At 42.0% G+C, this 15142-nt stretch overlaps 1 protein-coding gene across 1 annotated transcript; it reads right to left on the bottom strand.

The window, feature by feature from the left end:
- Positions 1 to 2: 2 nt before the first annotated feature.
- Positions 3 to 14804, bottom strand: LOC111264322 (uncharacterized). Its single transcript, XM_022840121.2, has 11 exons — positions 14291 to 14804; positions 10334 to 10508; positions 9174 to 9287; positions 7951 to 8045; positions 7520 to 7749; positions 6796 to 6944; positions 6491 to 6669; positions 5754 to 6131; positions 2445 to 2809; positions 1565 to 1829; positions 3 to 1102 (listed from the first exon to the last, which is right to left on the bottom strand). The coding sequence occupies exons 1-11, from the start codon at positions 14304 to 14306 to the stop codon at positions 567 to 569; spliced, it is 2502 nt and encodes an 833-aa protein (XP_022695856.1). The 5' UTR covers positions 14307 to 14804; the 3' UTR covers positions 3 to 566.
- Positions 14805 to 15142: the final 338 nt, after the last annotated feature.

Below are 15142 nucleotides of genomic sequence, written 5' to 3'. Positions count from 1 at the left end.
TATTTTTGTTTTACGATACCTATAGTTTATTTCGGTAAAATTGAATTTAGATCAACATACGCAGTCCGTAAGAGTTTACTTGGCTGAGTCTCTCTCGCTCTCTCTCTCTCTCGCTCTCTCTCTCTCTTGCCTTGCTAAAAACGTACTATTCTACAGTATCGGATCCATAAGCAAAACATCAACTAGAAGACATCTATACATTATCTAACTTTGCTTGTTTTCGGCACTCCTCCTCAGTCCTTTCGCTCTCATACATATATATATATATATATATATTTGTGTATAACGTCTTAGAGTCGAGTATCAAACAACTACATTGTATGTTTGACCATCTGCTCAGCTGATGCTTAGCCTCCCTTTCTTATGGTGTCGACTCAGAGTTTGTTCCTTCAACAGAAACGGACTCAGGCTGTTGATTGCTGTTTCAGTGAGATGGGATCGCACACAAGCGAGGTGCATAGCCGCTGCTGCATAGACCATCGCTATTGCCTCTGCATTTTCATATCGCTTCATGACAGCTCTAGCTTCCATCCTGTTTGCAGTAGCGTACAGACCTGTTGGGTCGGTCAAATGTAGCCTGTTGGTCTTGCTAGCGGTTCTCGATGTTCCGGCGCCAGGTTCACTTCTGCTCGGCTAAGCGCCTGACCGTTGTGTCCTCCTGGAGGTTCTCCACCTCTCTGGCCACGACCAAAATCTCGATCCCTGCCGCTTCTCTGTCCCTGAACAGCCTGTTGGACCTCGTCGAATGACAGTCGGATCGAACTTGCCGGTGAGTAGGACCATTCGGGAATAGACTGCATCAACGTACCTTTAAGACCAGCTGTGTGACTTTGCCCATGATGAGCTGGCGAAAGAAGTGAAGTATGGCTGCTCGGGGGTCGTGGAGGGGGCGGTGACGATCTCGAGTCTTCATCTGCCCCATCGAAATCCCCCACTGGTGGTATTCCCATACCGTGTGAGTTGACATCGCCGACAAACATCGCTCTATTAACGCCTCCCGAAAATGTCCGTTGAAGCGAGGTAATCGGCGGTTCAGGTGAAGAGAAAGCAGGTTCTTCCGAGGCAGCCAGGGGCTTCTTGAGCACGAGAAAGATCACGCAACCTACAAAATGTTGACATACATGACTTAGGATGCGTCTACGATAATGACAAAACTGGCTGAAAACTATGTATCAATAACACAGGGCGGGTCAAAAAATGTATACATACTTTACACTGTCTTTGAGAATTTATTCTCCTTACCTGCGGTCACCTGAGGGTTACCTCATTGAACATCTAGTTCAAGCAACAATTTTCAGTTTGAAAAACTCATTTCTTAAATTGGGTCCGAGCCTTCGTTCGTTCTCAGTCTAAAATTTAGGGCAGACAATAGATGCTTTCTGACAACGTAAAGTGTCTATACATTTCTTCACAATGTAACGAAGTAGTAGTGGTAAGTAGGTAGGGCGAGACAGTGTTATGTGTGACCGAGTGACAATCTACTCCTCTTAAACTTTTCTATAGTAATAAGAATGATTCTTAGTACAAACTACATGATCGTTCGTTTACGATATAGCATTCGTACAAACGAGTGTTGCAATGAGAGAAACTATTCCGATAACCACGCCGGCCACTTCACCGGCCCGTAACCTGTCCTGTTGATCTGCTTGGGCAGGGCCTTCGGATTGGTCTTCTCCGACCTTCGAAGGGAACTCCGGATATGCGTATCTGCTACGAACGCCTTCTAGCTGAGAGGCACTTCGCTGCTGCTCCTCACTTCGTTCAAATGATTGTGAATATTTTTTCTGCTGCTGCTGCTGCTGCTGCTGCTGATGATGACTCTCGTGTGGCTACAAAATAGATAATGTAGTGTACATCAGATAAAGGATATATAGAATGAATACCCTCAGAAGATTCCGTTCGTTCGAATCTGTGATGTTCAGTTGCGTCGGAAACCGTGACATACATATTCAAAGTTACTTATAGTGAAGTTTAATATGACGGCCTATTTTTTGTGAAGGCTATTAATTTACCCATGTATCTATTAGTGTCAAAAGTTAATCTGAGATCGAGTCAAGAACTACGCGTATTTAAAGGAGTGAAACGCACACGTTTTTGAAACAAGCTCTTAGCTAATGCGATGCCATAAAAGAAAAAACATATTGCGAGGCACTCAGTGTATGGCTGTGAACATCTGATTTGTACACTGTGAAACAGAATCAATCGTATTATGCAATTTGACCTATATTTTTTCGTGTTAAAATACTACAGTTTAATGCAAACAGCTTTGAGGCTCACTAAATAATAAGCCGAACCAAATTTATTTTTATAAATGGAAACGATTCATAAATGTTTGTTGATATTAACGCTCATTGAAGTCTGTTTCAACGTCTTCCTCGTCCCTCGCATCGCCACGAAATGGGACAAGTGCGATTCATAATCGGCTAACGTATCATTTGTTGTACCTGCATTGTAGTGACGCCAGGCTTGTGATGCCTTACGGGTCCAATAAAGGTTGCTTGAATGTTGTGGCGCCTGTTTTGCGGGTTTGCAGCTCCATCCTCTTTAATATTTGTGTAGAATGTGGATGTTGCTGAAGTTGAGAGGACCTTCGGAGGACCAGCCTCTGCAATGGGTTTAGCTATGGCGGGATAGCCTGATGAAGATTCAGGCCTAGAAGAATCAAAGGGACGGTACGGCGGTGAGGAATAGGTAACGGTCTCAACAAGCGTTTGGCCATTGTTCTCGTCAGTGATCGGCCGACCAGACGGTGAAGGCGATATTGGGAAGATCGCCGTCGACGATGCTGTGGACGTAGGTGCTAGCGTAGCTAAGGTTGAAAACCGACACGAGACATGAAATGAATGCAGCCAATCAAAGTATATAACGCTAAGAGGAAAAAGAGAAGAAATGAAGAAAGAAGATGCTTTGCACTCTACAGTTTAATTTAAGCTAGCTGTTGTAAGACGGAATTCGGATACTATTATAATCAATAAAATGAAATTTAATTGACGTGCACTACCTTTTTTTTATTCCTCTTGCGTGAACAACGGCAAAGAAGATAGAAGCAACAGGTCAACGATTTAAACGCCATTAGCGGTCAATCGTAATCCGCATCTGTTGGCAGTACATTTAGCGGTAAAATAACTTATGTTCGTCCTAGCCACAGTTACACAAAAATTGGGAAAAAGCGTGAAATTCTAACTTTATCTTTTCCATAGCCAGTTAAATGATTTCCTGCAATGCCTAGGTAATCGATCCGTCATCGGCGTTAATCCCAAAATAGCAGAACCTAACACTTTGTAGCTTGCATCAATTGCAGTTAACTTATCCTGAGAAGTACAAAACCTGTTTTCTTAAATTTCGTTGCTAACCTGTTGCCTATGAGACAATCGCAGCAATTTAAAGTTAGGGAACCACGTTATCTCATGTTTAAAAATAGGCATATAAAAAAATCGAAATTCGTCCCCGAGCTTACAAAAAAAGACAATTTGATGTGTTTCAGTCGGCAAAGCTTCGCAATAAAAAGACCAAAAGAACCGGTCCAGATACATAGGTAAGCTATGACCCATAAAAAACGGGAAATAGCCTATTGTGAACGGTCTTAGTAAAGAGCCGAAACCCAATTAGCAGCATAAATGATACACCTCCGGGCAAAAGTACTCGTTTTCTGCCGTAATGCAGTATTTATTGTTCAATTATATTTTTTATCCTTTTGCTAGCCAGTGGGAAAGAGTTGATCATCAATTAGAACACCCGGCTGAGCTGCCTCAGTGGACAGAGCAGCAGCGTCGTTCGTACCACGAAAGTTTCCGTGTTTGTCTGTTTCAGTCGTGTTACTATTGGCATTCGGGTTTTTCTTCCTGTTCGCCGATTAATGCTGCTACGCTTTCGAAGTTGTTGCCACTGCCATTCATTCTGTTTGCAGGTGTATCAGCAGCCGAAGCTGCAGCCCACTGAAACTGTTCTTCTTCCTGTCGTGAAGCAATTCAATTGTTCGCTAAACAAAAGCTATTTACGACAACGATGGATGTTGAGGTTCACATTGTTATTGGTATTGTAGGTGTTGCCACGTCTGTAGCTCGTAGCATTACCGGCGTCTGAACGCCACCGGAGATGACGGCGTTTGTGGCATTTTATCCTCTCACCCCCCACCAACGGCATCTCTGTCCGTTTATGCGTGACAGCAAATGCCCCCGGTTCATTAGTCCATCTAACAGTCCGTCGATCCAACATCCTCATAGGATAGTCCAAGAAAAGTTAGTCAGAAACAAACCAAAAAGGAAGAAGCCGAACAGGAATCTGCGCGCTGTTGATGCCATTTCCGATTCTGTTATTGCTGATGGTGCTACCCTCTGGTAAATACCAAAGTCCATCAAATGACTCTTAGCAGTAGCGATAATGAGGCCGGAGAATCAAAAACATCATAGCGTTCAAGTAAAGTTTATTTTTGCCTCTGTTGGCATCAGATATAGGAGTAACCGGCTTACAATAACGGGCGCTGAAACGCCACACCCCCGGGGGCAGACCCAATGTGTCGCACTGGGCACCGATGAAAGCGTAGATAAGACACAGTTCTTTCATGGTGAATGGCAGGTACTGACATATTAGCGAAACAGCAACAAGGACCGGATATTCACTCCCATAGATACACTGAGATACTGTATGTCGTCGGTCACAGTGTATTATTGGGTTGGGTGAATGTAGGTTGTGGCCAATGCAAGCGCGACTCTTTCAATTGCGAGAGAAGGCTACGCTGGCCGAATCAACGGACCGAGACTACCACACCTTCACGAGCAGCTGACACAATCGCTGGGCGTTGACCTACCATATGTTGTTGATTGGCAGTCGAAAACATCGTATCCTAGTCGAAGCTCCTGTTAGAAAGTACTTTTTACTTGCGCTTACATGAGCAGAAATAATTACAACGAAGTTGGCCGACATGAAGTTACGACAGTTATAATGATTAAGCTGTAAGAATAATATATACCAATCAGGTAGCAACATGCACACCGGCCATAGAACTTGTTAACGTAACATTTCGGCAGCTGGGCGCGGACCAGTAGGAAAGAGCGACCGCCATGATTGTAACGAAAAAAAAAAAAAAAAACTATGACGAAATCATTACATCAATAAGAAGAGGAACCTTTCTAGCGTGGTAGCAAACGGGGCATCGACTGCGATAGGGATGGCAGATGATACGTATGTCAAATTTAACCCATTTGAATGCAGTGGGGCATCGAAAAAACACTCGTAGCCTCATCGGGTGGGTCGGTATATAACTAAGCGCGCAGATTGATAGGCAGCAAAAATTACTGCATAGATTATGTGAGACGGTGTACGGCTTCTTCTGTTTACTGCCTGGATATTATTAAGCGAGTTGTCCCGCATAAGCATAGCTATCATCACAGCTCTATGTTTTTCTCTATAATTTGTGTTATTAGTATTGAAAGCATTCCTCGTTATATGCCCATTAATATCTGCTGGTGACTTGACATAATAAACTACGATGATCTGGCCGTTTATAGATTCAATATATTCATTTATGTATGTACGTTTATACAATTTATTTGCACGTTAATTCTGGGTAAAAGGAGGGTAAAAGTAGAGCTAAAATATGCGTGACATTACTAAATGACTGGCTTTGTCCACTCCCCCAGTATATCATATGACCAAATTTGGACCACGGGTTGCACTCTTTTTCATAGGTATATGTAAGGCTAAAATACTATGGCACATGGTATTAATTATGAAGCAGAAAGTTTCCTACTAACCTTCATCAGCATGAGGTAATACAGAGGTGGCCTGTGCGAGGACAGGAGCTGATGGCGTTGTAACTTCACTCACTTCATCAGTGACAGGTTCTGTTAGGTGGTTCATTTTTCCGTGGTGTCTTCGTAGCCATGTCTGATAGTCCATCGGTCTCTCTGGCTGTGGTGTGGACCCTGGAACGCCCGAAGGACCGAAAGTAGGTTTTTCGAATGGCATGCGCGGTCTTTGCGATGGCAAGCCATCTCTTACTGATGTTAGACCCTGCAAACCTAACTGAAACGGGTATCCTCGGGATTTGGTGGGAAATGCTGGCGACAGGGTCACGTGTGATCGCAAATTCAACGAACCCGAATTAGTTGCCTGTTCCGTTGTACTACTGTCTTACTCGGTAAGACGACAAATGATTATGGAAATAGACAGAGAAATAACACAGTATGAAACACCGAAAAAAATTGATAACGTTAGTTTAAATCTGAAAATCTCGTTAAGGCCGTTATCTCTACTGTGAGCCTATCCGCCATATTATTAAAAGAAAATTTAAGTTTTCATATGTGTATATGCATCTGACATTAAACTAGCTACAAATATAATTTATCAACTGCTGAAAATTTTTCTCTCATTATTGTTTGATGTCATTTAGAGGGGCATCAAGTGGTGCATAAGATTCACAACATTCGTCTTAAACAGGCACAGTAATGTAACCATCAAAATTTATTGCAGCCTTTAATTAAGAGCTAACCTTCATTGCTAGATGAAGACTTCGATGTCTCGAGCTCCTTGGTGGTCTCATTGGTTGGACCTTGCAAGAGTCCGACCGACCCAGGATTTGAGAATCCTTCCTCAATTGATTGTTCTTCATCATTTTTTTCTTTGTCATAAGAAATCAAAGCGTCTCCCTTCGTACGTTGAACATGGTACCTCCACGTGTGTATTCAAGCGCAAACGAACTCAGATAAGTGAGTATTAATAAACACTTGTTAAAACATATACTCGGGTTCAACCCTTGTTCACAAGCTGTTGACTCAAACAGGACTACATACGTACCATCTGGGATAATTGTAGCCGTAAGGAGGGACTCGTATAGGCTTCCAATAACCTGGCAAATCGATATAACCTTTTGTCTCTGTTGTCTCGTCGGACAGACCCTCCGTGGTACTCGGTGCGTCACTCCCCGAAGGGTTTACATGCGGGCGCTTGAAAAATGAACACAAGTTAAATGTTGTGAACTTTGGTTATGTATAGATAAATTATTATAAAACACAAAATTGATAAATGATTGTTTTGGCAGCAAACTGCTCTGATTAGGCAGCGATCTAATGTTAATATTTATTTTTCTAAATGATCTGACGAGCATGAAAAATCGGAGAAGCCTACTCTATCGATTGCTCCATCAAATGACGAATCATATAAGGAGACGTTTAACAATGATTTCCTTAAAAGGCAAGTGTCTTATCAAAAAGACACACAAGAATTGAGGAAAGCTATTGCACATGGTTGAAATAGTCTCTGGATATACGTTCTTGAGTATCCGATTTACTATAGAAGACATCTAAAACGACTGATAAAACTATTTTCAAACTTTAGAAAAGCCAAACAATAGAATTGTTTGGCGTGTTTAGAGTAAATCTGTAAGTCAACACAGAAGACCCACTGGTCGGCCCCAGTTTTTTCTAGCACCTGTTGCTCTATTATCGTGAGTTCGAATTATTATGAGCTCTAGTACCAAACGCATAATTCAATTGTAATGGTTAGCACTTTGCGTTCTCACCGGAGGCTGTCGATAATAGCCGTTGTTAGTAGAGTATCTGAAAGGGATCAGATGGGGTTGTTCTCCTCTATCGTCCGCATTCGTATTTTGAGCGTCGTCGTTTGCTGTGTCGACTCCTCTACCATCGGATTCATCACGGTTGAAGGGTATCACAGGCGGTTTTCGGGGTCGAAGGAGCTTCCGCCGTTGCACCAACGGCGAAAAGTGATCTTCCGAAGACATCGTTCCTGCTGTTTATTTACGAAATGTATAGAGGTATGAATCGCTTTAATTCTTGTAATAAGAACAGCTGGGTTAATGATAACATGGAGAATAAAAGAAATATGTTTCGGTGAAATATTAAGATTCTTATAAGATACGGCGCAGTGCTTTCATTGTGATTTCAGTTCTGGAGCTTAAAGACAAATCGTCTATGATTGATTTGTACTCACTGGCGACTTGTGCTGTATTTTGTTGTCTATTAGGCTCATCTTCCGGCCTTATTGGTCGCCGACGGCGGTTTACTCTCATACCAGGATAATGGAACCTGAAAAATAAGAATATTTATAGTGAAAGCATTTTCGTGCAGGCAGTTCTAGTTTAGTTGTTCCTTTGCCATCAGACTTGCGACCGTTGAGAACTTTCATCTAAACATCAGCTTACGATGATGCATTTAGAACATAGGGCGAATGAACATCGAATTCAGAAAAACAGACGAATATACAACTTTTACACTCAAACAAGAATGTTAGTTATTAAAAGGCCTGTAATGTTTATGTAACTTTTCTTCCCGCGATGGTACGGCAGCGATAAGCGGAAAGCTCTAGATATGGTGTGGGTTCGAATTTAAGAGCACACACTTTGATCTTGCAGAAGAAAATTGGAAAAACAACAAAAAAAAAAGCGATGTTGGCTACAGAGAGCAAAATCTCTCCATTTTTGCAGTAGCGGATGCCTATTTTCCAATTTACTGCGAAGTGATGGTAAAATGATGAGAACCTAGTGTTAGATGTTTGTAAATTTGTTTTGCGTTACATGGAAAATTTACAGATTTAAAACTATATGATAGCTGCTCAATGCCAATCCACTTTTGTGTTTATACTTCTTGTCTCTTATTGAAGAGATAGCATTAGCGTAGATTCAACAAGAATATTAACGCGGGCAAGTTATCTAATCTGTAGCTTAAAACCGCTCTTTAACAGACATCAGATAGTAGTAGGGGTATGTACTTTAAGGAGTATAATCCATTACTAAACCGTTCCTTCCAGTGCGTTATTATTAGGGCCACCCGCCTCATAAAAGGCACGAATGTCCCTTTTATTCAACATTCAAGCGCTCCCGTCTTGAGTAGCTTACCGCGAGAATGCACTATACTAAATAAAATTCGTAGAAATACAAACAAATGGGTCGAAAGTTTGCCACCTATATTTACTATATTTTTTCGCCCCATCCTTCCAAAGGTGGAAGCATCATTGGCTTGTTTTTTCATGCATCTACTATGGCTAGTTTTTGTTATAACGGAAAATCACGCTGTGAAGACACATGTTGCCATCAACACGTTTGAAGAAACAAAGGCGTCCTTTCTAATGGGATGCCTGTATAGTGTCTCCCAATACAGCCTAACGTAATAATTTCTTGAAAAAGCACTATCTCCATTGAAAATAACTTTCCTAACCTGCTAAGTGGATCAATAGTTGTGTGGTCTTCCCAGGGTCCTTTGTGAACTCCAAACAGTCCGTTGCGTCTCCTGAATGCAGCAGGATTCCTCGGATAAACCATTGAGCTCCATCTAAAAGAAAGCGAACAGGATATTATTTAACTTCTCCAATAACTCAATTCGCTTTTGGGTTGAATGCAGAAACAGGGAAGACGATTTTGAAAAAAGAGGCAAATTTCGGTGACTATGAATAATAAAAACAAGTCAAACATAAAATTACTATGCTTTAGTAAAAAGGAGATATTAAATCGCCAGATCATACCCAGACACCATGAAGATAATAACTCAATTTACTTATTGCTTAGGGGAAACTTTTATTGTGCATGTCGTTCGCTTGGACCGTTTTTGGAGTAATCCGGCTTGGCTGCCACTTGAGCTCCTCGGAACGACGATTCGTTGTTACGTACGCCACAGGTGAGGAAAACTTATTGCTTGACACGCTAAGCGAAAAATCAGATGACGACGTTTTTAAGAGTCTGGGCAATTCTGACAAGTTATAGATACTGTACAATGAGCAATTCTTGACCAATCGGTGCCCATCAATTCCCTGAAGATTTACAAAGTTATGCTCACAGCTCTTTTTGTCGTGATTAGACGAAGCAAATCCTTCACAGCGTGTCCACTAATCGCGCTATAGTGGCTCCAAGACACCCCTCTACTCACATTTGTAACAGTTAAAAATCACAAGCCTAAAAATTGCCTCCGATCATACGTACCGTAGATTATTGACCGACTGTTTTGAGCCAACATAGGAGGCTGGGCTGTAATGGGGCTCTACATAGCGGTTGAAGTCTAGGGAGCGTTCACTCTATTTTATTACTTCACTTTTGACAGTCCTTCCCAGCGTAACCAGCCAGCTTCTAAAAACTTCCTTTCTAACAATAATCAGTGGTTATTATCCCTGCAGTAAGCTCAACTATGCATAAGTTATATGAAAAAGTAGTTCACAGAAACTTGTTTTGTCGTCGGTACTGGCCAGTCACGAAGTCGATCAGTAACTCACCTAACCAATCCAATGGATCTACTTGCTGGATTACTTACAAATTAAAAAGCAACTGCTAACCGTGTCTAAAACAGATTCAAGTTGACAGTCAATCCCGCATTCGCTGCTAACTTACCTGCGCTGCTTGAATTCTGATTGGGGGTTACCAGAACCATCCTTGTGCTGCGCCAGGGGGTAATCACCGGAAGGTTGGATGCCGAGCACAGACGTAATGTCAGCGAAAACCACAGTGCCTAATAGCAATGCCCAAACACCGAACAATTGGCTCGTTCCGGCCGACGAAGTCGTCACTGCAACGTGGAAGTTACACATCCAGTTAATAAGTTGGCCAACAGAACAGAACAGGCCACGTATTGAATGTGTAACTCGCTCAGCCACATAGGGCGTTTTTTATTTTATATGAAATTTCATACTGACGCAATATAAGCAATTGGCTGCAGTAATCATAATAGTAAATTGTATTAGCTACGATGGCTTCCCGTTTCGTTCGCGATTGCGTCGGTGTAACGGTTCGGACGTCTGTCTGCAGGAAGTCCTAAGCCCTGAGATTCCCATGAATTACAAGGTAACTTTTGTGCAATTTTACACAACGGAGTCTAGCTTGGATCAGTTGGTCCCGTCCAAAGCGCTGCTACTTCTGTGTGAAACAGCGAACCGTGGCTACATATACTCTATTGCCGTCTATTGCTAGAAGGAGCAGAGTGTCCCAAAACTGTGTGAGTAGTTCGACTAACTATAATCTCAGCTATTGTTTACATATAATTAAAAATCTACATGAGATGTTTGAGTTTTTATCCTGCCACAGGTGTTTGTAATCGTTCATCGATCCACTGCTTATCTCGGTGGGCTACGGATTTACAAACTTCTACTGCTTCTAGCGTTGTTAGTCTTCTAGAGTAGACGTTATCTTTCATGTATCCCCATATTGGCAGCAAACGTTGCCAACGGGCTGACTATTCCATAGGACACCTTAATCGAACCAGCTTGTTTCGAAGATCCCAAACAGAATATACTTTTACAGTACAATGATGATATGCAGATGTTCTGTCCTATTGCCACTAACCTTGGCCACTTTCATCAGAGTCGTCTATTGAGGCGTCTATTCATTAAGCATCTAATAGGAATGATCAATGTCTGTGGCCTACAAGGGTTATGTTCTACCTATTTAATTAATACCTGTAAATGAAATAACGAGGATATACACAGGCTTCGACCACAATTACATTAGTGGTTAATCGGTCCAATTTAAAGGCACAATACTTAGCAATTTTGTAAACGAGTTACGTTGTAAATTAACTTACAACCTCAAGTTCAACCATCTGTAAAAGAACTACTTTCCCATAAATGGTAAAATCACAGAAAAAGTACGTTTGATTATTTTCTGGGGCAGTAATGCTAGTGCGGGCGTCTACCTCTCTGACAAACCAAGTTCAATTCTGGTCAAAAAAAAATTCCTTACGTCAACAAGCTACGTTAACGTAGATTGATATATATATGTATATATATATATATATATATATATATATTTAAGAAAAGCATCAGTAAACGTTGTTTTTGCCCTGGGTTTAACATTATGAGCGTTTTTGTAGCCTTGAAAGGAATCTATAGCAGCCTAGAGGGCTTGGTTTCGAGCTTTGCCATTATTAAACCGTGTTTCAACAATGGAGAAACTATAGTTTCTAAATACGTACTGCAAATGTCTTACTCTTGAATCAAGGTGAGGTTATCGACCATTTTCCATCGTTTGAATGGCTCCGTCTAGCGGAAGTGAAACGATTGAACATCTTGTCAGGTTTACTTGTATTACGCCGTATCAGCACCAAATTCGACGAGCTGATCGAAACAAATCATTCGAGTCCCAAACATTAGATTCCTATATGAGTCTCTTCCCTACGAACTTTCGACATTTCAACCGAAAACCACGCTCTATGCTATCAGAGTTGCCCATTGGTGAAAAAAATTCTATCCAAGCAACTAAATACTGTTCGTTGGGAAATCAAGAGCGTTTAACAATGTTTGTAGGGAACATTTATACTGTTCACTCGAATGACAAGCTGGTGTGTTCCTAAGGCGAAGTACGATAGGTTGTCTGTTAGTCTTGCCGAGCTACGTCGGAAGATATGAGTCATGGCTCTAACACACTGATTGACAACGAAAACTAGTCGACAGCGTCAAGTGTTTGAAACACGGTTTACAGGTACTCAGCTGCGAAATCAAAACTGCACAAACAGGGGCTTTTTCATCCTTAGCTGATTTCCGAGCTTGCTTGCCACCACCGATTCAGCTAGCTTAATCAATAATCACTTTATGTTGGGCTAGGTCTATTTGGGCCAGACCCAGGTAGCTAGCATCTGCCTCGTTAGATCTTGCTCGAAAAGGATTTTCTTTCACAGGTCAATAGAACTCAGTTAAGCTATGCTATCTGTCATTGGGTTACTAAACAGCCTCAAAAAAATTGGTGCCTTTGTTATGCGTAGGCGGCGAAGGTGGCTATTTGAGAATACGGCCCAGATTTACCATCCGGAACGATACTTCAAAGGCAGGATTCTCTGTATATGATTTCTCTATTTCGAACGCTGGATGTAATATACGGCGTGCGTCTCAGCTCTCACTTTTAAGATGCCAAAAGGTAGCATTTTGTAGGGGATTTTCCTCCCGCTTATCGCCGTCCTCAGACGCTGTAAGCGCCGTACCATTACGTTCTAGATTCGCTTTGTTGCTAAAGGAATCCAGTAGACATGTTCGTGCTTGTTGTTTACCCCCCAGTGTAAAGTTTTCCCATGGGAGACTCAGTCACTCAGCGAAAGTAAATGTGAGCGAAATTCTGAAGCGTATAAATGGGGCGTAAGCTGAGTAGTTCCGTAAAAAGACGTAAACACGTTTTCTGCAGCTGACCATTGTGGCCACTTTTATAACTACGGCCTAAAAATGTTTCGTGTAATGTAATATTTTTTTTGTCGTAATTTTTGCAAGGATTTCAGCGTCGCAAATTGCAATACAGTAAGTAAATCAACATTTTTGTTGTATTGCTTATGTTATATCTTTGTATCAATTATATAAGCTTGTGGGCTGTACTGTGTTTTAGTAAAGATATCGTTGATGTCTGTCGAGCCGTTTTGCTTGTTTGAAACATCACTTAGATAGATATGCGCTCCGGTTTAAGCGGCTAGATGTAACTCCCTGCTTGGCGAACGTCCTGGAGGAATGAACGACGAAAAGTGCCTCGAAGTAAATGCTGTTTGACTCAAACACTGCTATGAGCTAGTGATCGCGCATCCTACCATAAGTCTGGTAGCACGTATCGCTCTTGAAACAGGTGTGAATACCTGGATTATCAGCTACTAGTAGACGGAGCGACAAACTAGACCTGTCTCTCTATAACCAATAGCCTGATTTGATGCTACAAATATTGTCCTGCTCGTTCTCCTCGCCACCCCATCGCACTGAGTAAAATAGGGTTGCAAGTGAAAACTTTCTATCTTGCCGATAGGTATTTGAGTCAGCGGGAGTTTATTATTTTTGACAGCTAATAATCGCCAGCATCGACTAACTCCAGTGACCATCTATGCCAGATGTCACTTCGACCTTTTACCCTCTTAGCAACTACTTGTTTTTTCAATTGGACTCCAACTAAATAAAATAAATAGTGAATCTCCGGCATTTAATGTAGTTTCGCCGAGCTAAACATCTACTTCATCGTATACTTGGCCCCCTTGATTGGTCTTCTAATTACAACCCTCAAACCAACTCTGTTCGGATTCATTAAAATACTCATCCCACAAAAAAAGTAGCTGAGGATGTTGGTATTTTTTTTTTTTTTTCGTCTTGCTTCGTATCGGATCACCAGTTCACAAGACAGCTTCGTCAGTGTCCAGCTATCGTTACTATCAAACTACGTTAGCAAACTTATCAGGTACTTATAAAAGTAGAAGTGCAACATCGTTCAATATCCTGCACGTAGCGTACATATCGCAGTTTGATTTAGCCTATAGTGTACCCATATAGACCACCGTTTGTCGAAGATATAGATAGATGGCATTCGGTACTGGGCTGGGGCACAACCCACACTCACCGTCCACTAGACGCATGTTTTTTGGTCACCTTTCTTTTTAGATTTGATCTTCACGGCTGCGTCGTCATCGCGCGCTGACACCTAGGTTGTCGTAACTCAACACTTCGTCGAGGGTCTTCGCTGCATATTGTAACCACATAAATATCCACTTGACGCAGAGAAGAGATGCTCATAAACGTTCAAAACAGTAACATAGCACAAACTATGCTCTTGCTAACGATTGTTCTTCATCCGAAAACCAACTGCAAGCTCTTTCTTTCTTTCCTTCCTTCCTGCCTTCGTTCTGCTGCCAAGCGAAATACCTACTCTCCACCGAGGTCCGCTATCGCTGTCGATAGCGCATTGCACCGGGAGTGGTGCGTTTCGCTTCAGCCATTGTCAAGATCCGTCTTCGATAAAAGAGAACTCACTTCATCTGAAGAATGGACGCCAACAACAACAACAACGCCAGAGCAGAAGCAGCTGCCGTAGACGCAGTACCACTACAGTTGCAGCGGCACATGACAGCATGGGTGCTATTGGGGGCCGTTGATGGAAGAATATGCTTTCACCTATACTAAATAGAGCTACCACAAGCCAACATTGCACTGTTGCTGCAGCCATTGTTGTTGTCACTATTGCCCCAAACTATTACGCTACAACGCCATAAAGACGATACCGTCTCCGTGATGCCAACGACTGTTTATGGATGCAGACGCAGCCGGTAACGTGGCATCAGTGAGCTCGACCGCTCAGCTCAGCTCAGCCCTTACTTTCACCAGCATCACCGTCACCAGCATCATGAGCATCACCATCATTGTTATTAATATTATCATCACCATACATTTATTGTGCAGAACGGCATATTAGCTT

The sequence above is a fragment of the Varroa jacobsoni genome, unplaced genomic scaffold (genome assembly GCF_002532875.2).
Source record: "Varroa jacobsoni isolate VJ856 unplaced genomic scaffold, vjacob_1.0 scaffold_847, whole genome shotgun sequence".
Lineage (NCBI taxonomy): Eukaryota > Metazoa > Arthropoda > Arachnida > Mesostigmata > Varroidae > Varroa > Varroa jacobsoni.
This window is presented reverse-complemented; position numbering and strand designations above follow the sequence as displayed.

What these genes read in the sequence shown, in the direction of transcription:
- LOC111264322 (XM_022840121.2), bottom strand. An exon ending in TCAGAATTCAAGCAGCGCAG is followed by an intron (nt 9,288 to 10,333) that starts GTAAGTTAGCAG and finishes GCTTTCTTTTAG; the next exon opens with ATGGAGCTCAATGGTTTATC. An exon ending in AAATACAGCACAAGTCGCCA is followed by an intron (nt 7,750 to 7,950) that starts GTGAGTACAAAT and finishes GTAAATAAACAG; the next exon opens with CAGGAACGATGTCTTCGGAA.